Source organism: Coffea arabica, chromosome 11e, assembly GCF_036785885.1.
Source record: "Coffea arabica cultivar ET-39 chromosome 11e, Coffea Arabica ET-39 HiFi, whole genome shotgun sequence".
Classification (NCBI taxonomy): domain Eukaryota; kingdom Viridiplantae; phylum Streptophyta; class Magnoliopsida; order Gentianales; family Rubiaceae; genus Coffea; species Coffea arabica.
Genome location: NC_092331.1, coordinates 43,784,710 through 43,800,784, shown reverse-complemented (window position 1 = coordinate 43,800,784; position 16,075 = coordinate 43,784,710). Strand labels below are relative to the sequence as shown.

Sequence of the window (16,075 nt, the reverse complement as noted above, 5' to 3'; positions counted from 1 at the left end):
GGTTTGCAAGAATGTCTACTGCGCAGGATTTTTCCATTGCTTGTTGGAGTGGATTCTCAAGGTTTAGTGCTTATTTTTCAAATTTTTAAAATGGTGAGGTGGCCTTTGTGTATCACTATTGGGAGGATTTTATCACTTTTGGGCCGACTTTCAGCTAAGGTTTTCCATGTCTATCGAGAAATTAATTCTGCTACGAATTTTTTGGCCTTTTTACAAGGTTTTTCATGCATCATTTTTAATAATGTCACAGATTTGTCGAGTCAATAAAGGGCTATTTTATAATTAGATAGGCAAGGTTTTACTTATATCCGTACTTCTTTTGTAAGGAAGTAAGTACTCTTCGTTTGTTGTTTTATTGTTTATCATGTAGCGGAGGTTTACTAAAAAAACAAAAAAAAAAAAAACCATGTGCCATTTCAAATATTTTAGCATTCAATTCAAATTAATTGAGAAAAATTAGGGAAATAGAGAATGTAGGTACTGGCTAGGAGGATTTTATCATCCATGTTATTTTTTTACTCATTTTATCAGATCTTGTTGAGCTCTACAAGTATACAGTTAGAGTTGACTAAGTCATTGCTGTGACTAATAACAGCATAACAAGAGCACTTGAAAAAAATGTGTACTTTTGTCAACTCCAGTATTAGATTTTATTAAACTTTTTTCGTTGATTAATTAAACCTAATCCCAAATTGAACTCGAAAAGTCGGTAACTTTAGAAGCCAATCCAGGGATTTAACTATCCAACCTAAACCCAGAATTAATGTGGGATAACTAGCCTAAGGGGGGAACTCTGCTGCTAAGTGGGAAAAAAATGTATACTTCTGCTCCTCATTTTTCCTTTTTTGGCCTGAAGGTTAGTCTTTAGTAATACAAAGCAAAATTGCATGTTTGACAACCAAAGATTGATCGTATGTTTTGGGACCAAAAAAAAAAAAAAACGTCGAAATAGCAAACTTTATCAGGTTTTGATTTGTATGTAAAATATAGACTATTGGTTCACGATAACACTTTAGGTTGTGTTTGGATTGCATTTTTCATGATTTTTCATGGAAAAATTACTGTAGCGATTTGATGTATGTGAGGAAAAAAGGTAATTGGGAAATGTGATCACGGAAAACGACGTAATTTTCGGACGAAAAATCACAATCCAAACAAGGCCTTAATTTTTTTTTTCATAAACTGTCACTTTTTACTAATAACGAGAAAGCTTGTACCAACCATATACATGCAGAACAAGTGCCGGATCATAGCAAAACAACTACCTATTCATGAAAACAGTACCTTTTTTATACACTTTTACTAATGCTTTCATCAACAAACTTGACTAGGAATACAAAAAAATAAAAATAAAAATCCCTTATTGCAGTTAACAAATGCATATTCCAAGAACTAAAAAAGATTGCAAGAATAACGAACACATGTTAGAAGCAAAATTTATAAGAAAAAGCATGTTAATAGGAAGAGTTTTGAAGTAAAGGAGAAAAAAAATACCTGTAGTGGTGTCTTTGTTGAGAATCAACGAGGTTGAGAAACTAGGGCTTGTTGAGAAATATGGCAAATGGTGTGCAGTCTAGAAAGAAAACTGGTAACCTTACATTTTCTTTTAGAAAGTCTCTTTAATAATTGTTAAGGTAATTTGGCTTTTGAGTGTAACCACAAATGTGTTGCCATTTAATAATTGTTAAGGTAATTTTTTTTACACGAAATTTCCCATTTAAATGCGTTGCCATTTTTTGACTTTAGGCTTTAACCCATTACCTTTCTATAAAATTTACACCAAATTAAGAACCTAATTAAGAACCATTTGACCAGTGCTATCTATTTTTACTATTTATTTTTTGACTAGTTAATGAAAAGTTGAAAGACGAACTAAACTATTCGATACTTGAATCAAGTTTGATTTGATAAGAAATCGTTCAAGTATGATTTGCTAGTTAATCAAACCAAATTTGAACAATAATTAATGTTCGATAAACTTTCAAATTCTGTTTGAATTGAATTTTATAAGCATAAAAGTGAAATATACATGTAAAAAGTTCAAACTATTCAAAGTTCACTCGATTTGAACTCCATAAAAATTCGTTGGAGCACGATTTGAGAAGTGAACAAGTTAACTTTTTTGTCAAAATAATTAAACCAAATTAAACAATATGGCGTTCGGTTTATTTAGTTTCGTTTACACGGCAAGTTAACGAATTAGGCTGCTTTACACAGCAGGCTAACTAATGCATCCCTTTCATTTCCGTCTGCCGCAAAATGAACGTTTCCCAGTCCCCGCCCTCGACCATTCCTCTCTTCCCTCTTCCTCCCTGCTTCTTGACTTAAATCCCGATCTCTATAGCCAATTCCACTCATTTCAATACCCTAAATCAAAACCATGAGCAGCTCCATTCATCTCTTCTCCATAAACCCAATTAATTTCCGCCATTCACTTTATTCAAACTCCCAAAACCGTCAAGTTCTGTCCCCATTAGCTTGCCTGAATGTGGACGTCCGGGCACCAGATTCTGTCTCATCCAGGCCTCCAGCCTTAGGACAAAATGCTCAAAGGGCTAAAGAGATAATGGAGGAGGAGAAAAGGGTTTGGTGGGAACGTATGCTAGAGCCCTGTTGTGCTCTCCAGCGGCAAAGGTTGTAAGTTGTACGATATTCATGGTCGAGGGTATTTGCATTTGAGCTCTGGGATTGCTGTAAATGCCTTTGGCCATGGTGATCCTGATTGGCTGCAGGCGCTTACTCACCAAGCTAATACCCTCACCCATGTCAGCAACATATATTGCTCTGTTCCACAGGCAAAGTTTTCCTATTTTTTTTAAATTATTTTTCTGCCTCTTGTTTTTGTTTATTTAACAATTCAATCAATAATTGGTATCATCTGAGCAAATGGATTTCTTTTAATTACAAGTGAGTGATATGGAATATATGTTTTTTATGATTTTGAAGGTCTGTTAATTGAATTTGAAATCTGTTTCAGGTTTGAAACTGGTGTGGATTCTAGGCGAGGAAAGAGATAGTAGTATATTGTAGTATTTTGGTCTTAAAAGCATGTGAATTATGTTAGTTGTCGGTGCTTTAGGACTTTCTGGACTAGCAAATTTGATTTGTTTGGGAAACTATGGATGGTATGATGGATGGCTGTTCAGTTAACTATTCAATGTAAGAATTTCCTAGAAAGACTAAATGGATGTTCTACATTTCATTCTCAGTTTTTCTGTGTGCAAGATAAATGTTATTAAAGTATTGTGGAATTTTCAGGTTGAACTTGCCAAGCATTTGGTTGCTAGCTCATTAGCTGATCATGTATTCTTTACGAACTCTGGTATGGAAGCAAATGAAGCTGCAATAAAATTTGCAAGGAAATTTCAGAGATCTTTGCACCCCAGCAAAAAACAACCACCTGAGGAGTTCATTGCCTTCAGCAATTGCTTCCACGGGAGGACTATGGGAGCTCTTGCTTTAACAAGCAAGAAGCATTATAGAATTCCTTTTGAACCAGTGATGCCTGGAGTCAGCTTTCTGGAATACAGTGATATCCAAGCACCAACAAAGCTGATAAGTATTGGCAAGATTGCAGCTGTTTTTGTAGAACCTATCCAGGGTTAAGGTGGTATATACAGTGCCACAAAGGAGTTTTTGGAGGCATTGCGCACAGCCTGGATAGTGCTGGGGCGCTTCTTGTTTTTGATGAGGTAAGTTACTGTGTCTCAGGAAATTATAGCATTTTTTATTAAGACAGCAATTGGGCACAAGGAACACTGAGTACTAAGTGAGGCACAAGAGCCATATCGCATATCCCCATTTTTTTGTTGCATAATAGGTTTTCTAGAAGCACAGGGAAAGTGTGCCTAGGTGCTATTCGGGTATCCCATCCTGCAGCTAACTCTTGGTGGCTGTTTCACGTTTTTCTTTTTGATTTCACATCTTGGATTTTCATTAAAGGAATTGCTTAACAATTGTTGCCACTGACATTAATGCTAGGTCTATCAGACAGTCAAAACATGGGATTTAAGATTGAGAAAGATGATGTGATGGAATACTTCTTGAGTTGAAATCAGAAAAAAACGCTCCTCAGCTCATGAATCTACTGAGCTCCTCCATCCAATGTAGTTCTTAGTGCAAATTCTCAATTACTACAATTGGATGCTTATTGCATTAAACCTTTTACATGGTAAATTAATCCTGAAATGTTTGGAAGACAAGGATGCTAAACATCAAATCTGAATGTACTTGTTTGATTACTCCATGGTATCCCTTATACTACTATCTGTTTAATGTGTTGTTTACCAAGAGGGACTCCTAATGCTTTCTCTATCCTATAGGTTCAATGTGGCCTAAGTAGGGCTGGTTATCTTTGGGCTCATGAAGCTTATGACATATATCCAGATATGATGATTCTTGCCAGACCTCTTGCTGGTGATCTACCAAGTGGGGCCGTGCTGACACCTGAAAGGGTTGCTGGCAGCATCAATTTTGGAGATCATGGTAGCTCCTTTTCTAGCAATCCCCTTGTTTGCAGTGCTGCAATTGCTGTACTGGATAAAATCTCGAAACCTGGGTTTTGGCCTGTGTCGTGAAGAAAGGCAAATATTTTAAAGAATTGTTAGTTAAGAAACTAGGGGGAAATCCACATGTGAAAGAAGTATGGGGTTTAGGGCTTGTTATTGGCATAGAGCGGGATGTATCTGCCTCACCACTTCTTGATGCATGTCAACAATCTGGTCTTCTCATACTCACTGCAGGGAAAGGCAATGTTGTTAGGCTTGCCCCTCCATTAGTCAATATGAGAGCAGGAACTAGACACTGCTGCTGAAGTCTTGTTCGATAGCTTGCCAGCTCTTGATGGGAGTAGCAAGAGTAGCTTGAAATGATAATAGCTAAGTTATTTGTTAAGAGCTGACTTATGTTTGGTTCATGGAAGTGTAATATACATTGGTCACTATGTTGTATCAGCTTTATGTGCTATTCTATCTTAATATACCTGAAAATGAGACCGTTAATTGTAGTTTAGATAAGGAAAAGTTTCACTGCTTGAATTCGTACTTACTTTTCTAAATTTTTTTATTATATATAGTGGGTCTCAATATGGTGTTTTTTCAATGCGGGTTCTTGGTCTTTTCCATTTTGAAGAGGACATATTATTGCATAGTTGATGTTCAGCATCACGACAGTTTTCTACTTCCAACTCTTCCATGAAATATACTTTTTATACTTTGAGTAGATGGAAATTACCAATGGATAATAGTAATAAACTAAAGGGTTAAATGCACTAGACCCCCTTAGATTATATAGTGAGTTGCGGTTTAGCCCCCTAACTCGTTTAATAGGCAATTTTCCCCGTTTATTCCATGTTTAGATAAGATTACCCCTTCTATCTTTGATTATTATCATTTTTATTATTTCCTACCATTTTCATTTTAGTTTCTTCCCTTTTTCTTTTTTTCTTTTTTTTTTATTCTCTAGCTTTCATGTTACTATTATTATTTGTATGCCCTAAATAAGTTCTTATTACTTTGTTTAACTTGTATACTAGATTGGTGGAGGCTTGTTTATTTGTTAGTTTCCAATGTCAATAATTGATAAGAAACTCTATAGATGACAAGATCTGTTTTATTACATTTTGGAGCCTATTTGATCTCACATTTCATTCAAAGGTAGCGAAGAAAGGTACCCAAGAAGGTTTAGTGATGTTTTTTTGAAATTACTAAACATCATCATCATTTCTTGGCCTCAGGAAGCTAATTTACAGATAATATGGTTCGAATGCTTGTAATTCAGGAGCCTATGCTGGACCTTTCCAAAAGTGTTGATTTCCAAGTTATATAAATGTGGAGACTGCATTGGCAATAAGTTAAGCAATTTTTTTTTTTGTTTATTTATTTTGTTTGTTTTTCAAATGCTAGTATTGATTTCATGGCTTCACAATATGCATCATTTCACACAATTATGCATCTATTTCACATCCTGTACTAGATCCTTAGCTTTCGTATTTCTTTTTGATTCTGTTTAAAGACTATACGTCCCACATTAATATTCCACAGAAATCCAGCCACACTATAAAATCTTTAGCCACTTTACTCGTTGCCAAAGTTCTTTATAAGCTTCTGCTACAAATCTTGGGTAAGATAGAAGGAAGTTCTGAAACTTTTTCCCTGTTTAACACATTGGAAGATTAGAGGTAACCTTAATGCTGTAACATCTAGTGGGGCTGATCCAGATCTTGGATCCATTATGAATTCTCAGACACCATCGTTCATCATATATAAAGGAAATTAATCTCTCGAAAACTCCTTGACTTGGAACTGGAACAGCAGTTGAAATAGAAGATTTTGCTCAGAAAGGATTGGGCAGGTTTCTTATGAATGACATTGGGATATTATGTTCATAGATGATAATGAAAAAAATAAATAAATACTTAATTCTTTTCAATGGCCACAAATGCAAAGCAATATTCTGATTATCATTGGAACATGGTCTATGCATAATCTTACTCTTCCTTAATACCGAAATTTTTGATTAATTTACAGCAAATACATAATTATCGAGAACAACAGATACAGGCATCATTCCACCCAATTTATGTCAAATTCCTTCACTTTTGTCAGCCACTTCTGAGTGTTTTGCGAAACATAAGGCTTAGATGGTGCCTGGTCTTCGTTAGGCGCCAAAACTTCCATTTTTCTTTCTTTTGCTAAGCTTGCCTGCCTGTTAGGATGCCTCACCTTAAGTGAAAGAAGACGTGAAACTTCATGAAGACCTCCCCATTTCTCCAATGCACGTGCAATATCAAAGCGACCTGAAAAGTATATGTTGATTAAGATATTTAAAGGCGCGTACTTGCTGAAGAACTATTTAGACATATACATGTTCTGATGATGTTAAGTTCAAATTATGCATCCACATCAAAATCACTCTAGCATATCTAGACTTCATTTCATGCGTATAAAAGGATTACCAATAAGATTTTGTGAAACTTTTTATGCATAAGACAAGCTGGACCAGCTAGTGCAAAAGTTGAGTCTTTTTCTGGTTATAAGTAAATTCTAAAACATTATCACTGAAATGACAAGAAAACAAGATGAAATGTATTTTCTGCACCTGCTTGCTCAAAAGCTTTTCTGCTGGGCATGAATGATGGGTCCATTCTCCAACTCTTTTGGAACCAACTTATCTGTAGAATTAGACATTAGTCCAGCACAAAGATTTCAATAGAGAAGTCAAGCACACTGTTGTAAGTACGTCGAGGTCTAGAATGCTAACCCTTTAATTTCGATTCTGTCATAGGCTTAGCAATCTTTAGTTTTTTTTTGTTTTTGGTTTTTTTTTGGGGGGGGGGGGAGCTAGCTGCATGATTTTCTCATTGACTCAGATTTTCAATAACTAATAACTAACCTCTTCTTGCAAATTCTCAAGGTTGTCCCAATAACCTTTTGGCTTGCGGTGTTTGTATGCAAGAGAGAGATTCATCAAGGCAGCTATTCTTCTGAATCCTCCCATGCGCGTGATTGCCTTCTCAATGTCCACCCTTCCATGCCTCCGAAGTTGCTTTCTCATGGGCATAAAGCCTTCTTGTCCATGTTCAGCTATAAAAGTGAAGAGTTCAGATTTGAGAACTTCAATGTCTCTCTGCAATCCTGGAACTTTAGGTCTCTGTCTAGATGAATCTGAAGCAGTGGAACTCAAATTTTGATTAGCCGGCTCATCATAACTGGCAGAATTCTCGTTGGAAGATGAAGCAAAAAGCTCATTTGTGTAAGCTGAATAGTCAAATGCCTTGGAAGTGTTTTCAGCAACCTTTGTCTCAATATAATCTCGAATTGCACATAAATTTGAAGGGAGATCTTCATATATCACCTACAAGTCCATAAAATTTTGGCAAGGATGATTGATAATCAATTTGATGGATTCTAATGTCACAGCAGATATAATTATGAAGATTAACAGAATCATTTCCTGGAATTTCATCTTTTGTGAAAAGGACTTTCAACTGAAAAAATTATATATGCCATCACATATATGTATACGTATACATCAATGCACACTAAAGTGACGTAATTCGACAAGGAAAACACTATATTCTTGTAATAAACAGCAATGGAGACAAACCTCTTCCATGATAGCTTCAGAAAGAAATGAATTCTTGCGCATTTTTGACTCCACAGTGTATTTCAACAGTGTGTGGTGATTCCCTAATTGTTCTAGACTCCATTTCCCCCTGAATGAATCAAAATCGCCTTCAACCTGCTTAAAGCTAATCTCTTGTTCAAGTACTTCACACAAGTCAAGTATAACACGTGCATGAAGTACCATGTATAGCAAACCCTTGCAGCCCTCCTGAAAAAGCACAGCAATAAGATTGTACATATGAGACCAACATGGACATTTCTAAAGGGAAACAGCATCAATTGATATATCACCATCAATTGTTAGTATGAAAACAGCAGTTTGTACCTGAAGAATGCGAACTTTATTGTTCTCGCGTGACAGAATCTTGCTGATAGCTAAGTTTGGAACTATCCTGCACTAGTTAAAAGAAAGCAAAGAGAAAGTTTCATTTATGCTGGATCCAAAATGTAAAAACTTTATTCTATGTACAGTGTGTACATAGAAGATGTCGTTCAGAGGAAACAAAAAAAAAATTCCTCTCTTTTTATTATCCTCTAATATGTCAATCTTTATTCCATTACTACTCCTATTGTCATTCATACACACACACACATACTCACTCTCTCTCTCTCTCTCTCACTGCATGCAGAGACACATGAATTTCCTCATTCCTCCACTCTAGCTTGATAGCTAAATGAGATTAATTGTTCAAAAGCAACAGGGGCTGTTGTTTTATAATTTAATACAGAATAATCATTTGCTCAGGCTAAGCATCATGGTTCCAGCTAAAAAGCATCAGGGCTCTAACTCAGAATGATCCAACCTTTTTATTAGAAAGCCTACAACCTTAACTCCTTGTAGATATGAACCTTTTCAGTTCGTTATACTATTATAATAGATAGCTAAGCATTTCATGACTCCTTGATCTCGAAAGAACAAAAACAAGGATGAGAAAAAGAAAGAGATATTGCTATGAGTTGTATTCTCTGTTTCATTAAGCTAAATAACATTCCAAGGGAAACCATATCCTTCTAGAATCATATTTCTAAAAATACCTAGACCATGCAAAGTATTCAGAATATCCCATTTTTTATTGTTAATTAGAACATTTTAAGCTAATGATTTTCTCAAGGTTGTCAGATTCAGTAGCCTGTGCTTGAAACTGTAAATTATCATAAACTTTCCAACAATGATCTTAATTCAACTTCTGTTTTAATATGGGGTGGAAAGAGAGGACCAAGAGAGAAAATTTAAATCTAGAGACCGTGCAATGCAGAAAGTTCAATTTCTTTCAAGACGGCAGTTTCTCTTGCCTAAATTTCTACTCGTGCCAAGGTTTAGCATATTTTCTTCCTGTTGCTGTGGGCCTTGAAACATAAGGAGATTATTCTTATCATCCTCAGTGGACAATTGATTTTATATGTATTGGAAAACTGAAGCTTTCAATAAATTCAATTCGTGCAAGAATGAATAGCGCTCCATTTACAGAGAAAATGTACTTATCACATGATGATCCAGTTGAAGATGGTTTAAGATCAATTAGAATGTGGACAATGATTTCAGGTTACTGAAAAGGACATCCACGAAACATATTAGTTTCCCTATTATTCTCCAGGATTCAGAGGTCTGAAATGAAAGTCTTTGTTACTTACTCAGGAAGTCTCTCATACTCAGTCAAAATATTCCAAACTTCAGGCACTGGAGCTTTTACGGTTATGCTAGCAATAACACAACGGTGAACACCTCCATTTTCCTTCACAAGAAGACCAAATGATGGGTTAGACAGCTTTCTCAGACATGGCTTTCACAGGTAAATGCAAGGTTTCCTGAAGAGTCATCAGTTACCAAAAGGCCGTCAAATCTTCGAAGATGAACTTCATCTACCATACATGGCTTATCAAGCTTGCATACTTTCCCAAATACTCCCCAATTACTGCTTAACTCACTTTTTGCGGGAGATAAGGGGCTCAAGGTAGCCTTGAGTAATTTTTCTTTTAATTCTCCAGTGGGAAAATCATTCTTGTCTGATGCAACACCACTGACATCTGAACTTGTGGAAGTAAAGGAGTCTGCTAATGTTGTAACTGGAGGAGCTTCATCAGTCAATGAATTCTGGCTGTTCTTGAAAGTACTTTCAGCTCTGCAAGCCATGGCTTGAAGATTCACAGGAAGATCTGAGCTGATTATTCTCTCCAAGAAAATTGCAGGGAAGTTGAATGTTGGTATGACATTTAGCTCATAACTCAAAGTAGTTTTTGAGAACCTGCAAAGTCCACAAGAGACGACATTATAAACTAAAAAAAAAAAATAAATTGTCTGCATCATTTGTGTGACTAAAAGAGGAGCTGATCACCTTTAGACACATCATTTGCTTGAAGCTTATCTAAATAAACTATTTAGTTAAAGTGTACCAGTTGCTTCCCTATTCTGACTAGGTACTAAGTAATTTGAGTTACATTTTCCCTATCCTAAGTGACAAAGTCATTGATGATTTACCATTGTCAGTATCATACATAAATTTAGCCATGCAAAACAGGACCTCATATTACTGAGTGATCCAACTGTAGCATAATTGAAGAGCAAAGAAAGAATTTTGTCATTCTTTCTATGATCAGTGGACAATCTGCCAATCTTCTGATAAAGGTATCATCTCTCATATTGAAAATAAAGGCTAGTCCTTATGGTAATCGCTTTTATTTATCAGTTTCTTATAATGGTATATGAAAGAATCGTCACAAAAAATAAAAAATAAAAAACCTGTAAATATGATGTATCTGTCTCTACATAAGAAGATTAAGACACAAGTTTAAGATATATGACAACAATAATAGATGTGCATAAAGTTGAAACAATTATTAGCTGAACGCTTTAAAGATGTGATCATCGGTCATGAAGTTCAAACTGTTAATACAGCACACAATATTATGTGATGTCAAAGGTTTGTTATGCGACACTCATGGTAAAAAAGGAAGATTTGGATCAATAACACTTATATTTTAATCGAGCCACCATCATCTTGCAACTGCAGAAAAGAAGAATATGAGGCAAATTTTCAAAAAGGAAGCAAGAAAGGAAGTAAATATGATTACATTGCAAGCAAGATCTAGAGGATGACCAAAATTCCAACGCATGTTTGTCTCTGTCACTAAAGATGTTTACCAATGCTATGTAAAGGTAAACAATATCATTTTCGTTGAATCAAGGCTCCAAAACTAAAAGAAGAGGCTACATTCATGCAACAGTATCATGGGATTCATTCATAATTATGATATTATTTAATGATTTTTGGGGAAAGACCACCTTGGTGTTAAATATATTACAAAGTTTTTTTTTTTTGGGGTTGGGGGGGGGGGGGGTGCGGGGGGAATGGATAAACCTTGCCTACGAGAAGTTCATTTGACTTTATGTTCCTTCATTCAGTTTCTATCTTTTGCACCATTTTGTTAGAGTGAATATGAGAATAGTCATTCACGTCACTAAGCTAAGCTTCATTATTCAATTATTTAGTACAGTTTTGAGGTACATGTTTGCCAATGAGATGCATAACCAGCATGGATTGCCAAAAATGTTAAGAACAAATGATACATGAGTCTTTAATCATCCTCAGAAACACACATCACCAGGAAGGAGATGCAAAATATGTTACACCAGAATTTACCTTTTACCAGATTTGACAGACCATTTTCCTTCAAACTTCTTGAAATCACCATCAACCATGGAAAACTGGAGTTCATGGTCATTTGCCTGAATAAATGTCATTTACAAATAGTTAAAAACTGAGATAAAGTTATCACATAAGAATGCCTTGTTACTGCTACCTACTCTATCAGAATGGACAAGTACAGTAACGCTTGGAAAAATCTTCTTTGCCCTCAAAAATAGTGGAAATACCAGTTCTGCCCATGCCTTTCTTTTAACTTCTCAACTAAGGGAAGGTCTAAACGAATCTAGTTTCTTAGCAGCATTGCTTGTCAGGAAACGAAGATGGATATGATAGTAACTCTTTTGTTATTAGAATTTCTCCTGCACAATATCAGTAACAAAATGACGGACTGTAGAAGGATAGGACAGCTCTATAATCTAATACATCATAATTAATATCATGGAGCTCCTTGAATGGGCAAAATGTTTTTCAAGATCCCTCAGGCACCATGCTCAAAGAACTGCACCAGTTACCTTAAAGCGTTGATGTATATATTCGCCCTTGCCCTACTCATATCTTTATCAAAGTTCAATAGTTAAATGTTCTTCACTTGAAGAAAGTTTCTATGTAACAGATGAAAAAGCAATTTGCAGCTCAAATAGCAGCCTTACAAATACAGTTATGGGCATATCAAGTAACGTAAGGCAAATCTATGATTGGAGAGAGTTTTCAGAGCTAGTTTCCGTCTGTTCTTAGCACAACTTTCTGAATCTTTAACTGGACATCTAAAACAGACACCATCATACTGTTCAAGATGCTCACTGAAGTTTGAAACTCTTGGAGATCCAACACAACCCGAGCTTCTATGTGCCAATAAAGAGCTCGTTGCAAGCCTCTCTGCTCCAACCAAATACGTCCGGGATGTGGACAAGGAATTCTCATGCTGACAAATGGTTATGAATAAAAAGAACCAATCAACTACTACAATCATGTTTATAGAAAACTAGTAGCACATGAAGCATACTGTAATGTGATTGAAATTAGCATATCCGTTAATTCCCAAAAGACTGAAAGTGATGTTATAGAAAATGAAAATCAATTTAAATATGACCCACTAGCAAATGTTGATGGAGTGTAAAGGTACAAATTTACAGAGGTTGAAAGAGCAAAGAACTGCAATTTTTAGTTAAATGACAAGAACCAGAGGAAGCTTCTGATGCTTACGGTGATGGAATATTTAAGGGCAACAAGTGACATATCTAAAACATTGTCATAAGGGCAACAAGTGACATATCTAAAACATTGTCATAATGCATATCTGATTCCTGCAAAAACTTCATCCAAGTGAAGCTTTTTAACGCAATATTGTGTAAGGAAGTAACTCTAATTACACTATGTCTCCATTTATAGATTCTAGAACAACCATAGTACAATGAAATCATTAGAGCTTAAAAGGACATCTGTAATATGACCCATGCTAGAAATCATTAGGACATATGAAATGAACATATGCTAGGATTGATTGGAACCCTTTCTCTCCTACGCTTCCACATAATCCCAAACAAATTCTGGTAAGATTTTCATGGAATATAATGAACAAGGTTGCTGTCTACCATTTTTCTTTTCCTGATATGGCATGACCTTCCATTATTGCATCCATGTATCATGCACTAGCTCAACTTTACACTTCAATCAGTACTAAATGGTCCATTGCTGGCAACTTGTACTACTAAGTCAGAATCATCTTAATATTCTAGAGATGAAAGATTTCAAAACGAAATTCTGTGCATACAAATAGTCCCACACTCATATCCCATATTCTGAGACAAAAAAAGCGAGGTACCGTCATTAACTTTACATTGTGTATTTCATGCATTCCAAAGCATTTAAGTTTTTATGAATCACACCTTTTCTGAAACAATAGAAACAAGCCTAATTTCCAGTTATTCTTCAATTAGAAGCCAAGTTCTTTGTATTTGTGAATCTACAACAACAGAGGTATAGATACAAATACATTCTGGATCTTAAAAGCATATTTGACAACAGCAAGAGTTAGTATTAAGAACAATTACCATTCCAAGCTCCCAGGACATGAGAGAACCAAGATTTTGGACAATGGATCATTCATAAATTACACATGAATATTTCAAGTAAAGGATACTTCTTTTCCTCTTCTCTAAGGATAGCAAGTTACAGAAGTGAAGAAATTGTGGTATCCTTAACCAAGAAAGTTAAAAAAAAAAAAAAAAAAAAATCATAGACAGGAAAATCCAGTAGCAGCACCACCAAAAGCATAAAATTACTCAAGTTTGCCATCAGTTGGAAGAGGAAAAAAATGTGTGCATGAGTTTACCTACTCACAAGATTGGGAACGAAATCAGCAAGCCGTTCATAGTCGGTAAGGGCATCCCAAACAGAAGCCACATCTGCATTAACTACTACCTCAGCCTTAATTCTACGTTCTCGCCATGATATCACTTGAACTTCACAATGGACTTTTCTCTCCTCCTCCTCTTCCTCTGAACTATAATTTTTATGATGGTTTCTATATTTGCTATGACCATCATTTGGCATATGACCATTGGAACTCCATTTTGGTTTATCACTGATGGAACACAAGGCAACACATCTCTTTTGCAGACAGGATTTGAGACCACAAGTTATGTTCCTCAGTTTGCATTCAAAACTGACATCGGGAGTAAATGCTAAATGAATCGAGGTTGGAGCCTTGCTGATAACCTCGATCATGGAGTAAAGTTGTCAGTTTAAAATCTAGAGGCGCTTGTGGCCACTGAATTTTGTTGGTAAACCACGCTGAAGTCCCAGTGCCTGTTGTTTTCCATATAAAGCACCATAACTCAAAGTTAGTTAGTAATGCTTTGAACTGAAACAAAGACACTTTGAATCGATTCTCTTATACAATTTTGAGATTGTAGCATATTCCATGTAAAAGACTAAGTTATTATTGTAGAACAGATTAACTCCTCCTTTCTATATACTGTAATGTAGAACAGATTAACTCCTCCTTTCTATCCACGTTTCAAGGACGCGGCTGAGTCCGAGTCGATCCGGCCGACTAGTCAACAGAACTTCAGCTTCCATTCAGCGACCAGTCCGCAGGCTTTCACCATGATTTTCAGAGACTTTTAGGGTATAAAAAAACAAACATTAAAAAGCAAAAAAAAAATTTACCCGTACCCAATTTATGAGCAATTGCACAGGAAGACAGCCATAACAAATCAATCTTTAACCCAAAATTCTCTCTTTGAAGACTCTTCTTCACTAAACAGCAGCAAGTGGGTGGCAGAGATTCAAGAGAAGGAGAAGGAAGAATGAAAGGGCGAAGAAGACGAGGAAGCTTTCATCATATGCAATGCACGGGCGGTGGTGAAATTTGGAGCTGAGAGAGGAGAGGGAGGAAAGAAGAATGAAAGGCAGCCTTACTACTCCAGAGTGGAGATGCCGAGATGGACATTTTCCCAATCTGGTTTGAAGGTTGATGCAGTACAAATCAAACAAAGAAAGATAAAGGGATAATTGCAAAAACCTCCCATTTCTCACAATATCACTTGAATTTAAAAAAAAAAAATCTAATTTGTCTTGTATTTTGGATATTTTTGTCCTAGGATAATTTTAAAAGAACTCCTCTGAAGTTTTTGACAATTTCATTTACCTTCCCTCAACTTCTAAAATCTCACGTGCCTCCCTTCTTTGGCTTTTTTTTTTTTTTGCACAATATTAAGCCAAATCAATTAAAGATGGGATAAGAGAGAGAGAGAGAGTATTGTAAATAGCTTTTAGATTTAGCTTCCATCGGTTGTTAGTGCTAATTTCTGAATCTTTAACTGGACATCTAAAACAGACACCATCATATTGTTCAAGATGCTTACTGAATTTTGAAACTCTTGGAGCTCCAACACTACCTGAGCTTCAATGTGCCAATAAAGAGCTCGTTGCAAGCCTTTCTGCTCCAACCAAATACGTCCAGGATGTGGATAAGGAATTCTCCCGCTGACAAATGGTTATGAATAAAAACAACCAATTAGCTAATACAATCATGTTTGTAGAAAACTAGTAGCACATAAAGCATACCATAATGTGATTGAACATTAATATATGCATCAATTCTCAAGAGGCCGAAAGTAATACTGCAGAAAATAAATATCAAGTTGAATATGACCCACTAGAAAATGTTGATGGAGTATAGAGGTACATATTTACAGAGGTTGAAAGAGAAAATGTTTGGTTGACTAATGCCAGAAATCATCAGGGCATATGAAATGAATACATGCTAGGATTGATTGGGGCCCTTTTAATCTTATATGC

At 35.8% G+C, this 16,075-nt stretch overlaps 1 protein-coding gene and 1 pseudogene across 9 annotated transcripts; one reads left to right on the top strand and one right to left on the bottom strand.

The window, feature by feature from the left end:
* The first annotated feature begins 2,380 nt into the window (after positions 1 to 2,380).
* Positions 2,381 to 5,036, top strand: LOC140021305 (acetylornithine aminotransferase, mitochondrial-like; annotated as a pseudogene).
* Positions 5,037 to 6,439: 1,403 nt separating this feature from the next.
* On the bottom strand, positions 6,440 to 15,691 carry LOC113719094 (uncharacterized). 9 transcript variants are annotated; one of them, XM_072072375.1, is made up of 11 exons: positions 15,673 to 15,691; positions 14,103 to 14,578; positions 12,572 to 12,692; positions 11,765 to 11,850; positions 9,952 to 10,369; positions 9,759 to 9,859; positions 8,452 to 8,518; positions 8,107 to 8,334; positions 7,393 to 7,854; positions 7,099 to 7,171; positions 6,440 to 6,796 (listed from the first exon to the last, which is right to left on the bottom strand). In XM_072072375.1, exons 2-11 carry the CDS (start codon positions 14,495 to 14,497, stop codon positions 6,564 to 6,566), a joined length of 2,184 nt encoding a protein of 727 aa, XP_071928476.1. In that variant the 5' UTR covers positions 14,498 to 14,578; positions 15,673 to 15,691; the 3' UTR covers positions 6,440 to 6,563. The 9 variants fall into 9 exon arrangements, with proteins under 9 accessions (XP_071928476.1, XP_027099921.2, XP_027099922.2 ...); XM_027244120.2 differs by lacking the exon at positions 15,673 to 15,691 and adding an exon at positions 14,948 to 15,467; XM_027244121.2 differs by lacking the exons at positions 12,572 to 12,692; positions 15,673 to 15,691 and adding an exon at positions 14,948 to 15,467 and having other exon boundaries at positions 14,111 to 14,578.
* Positions 15,692 to 16,075: the final 384 nt, after the last annotated feature.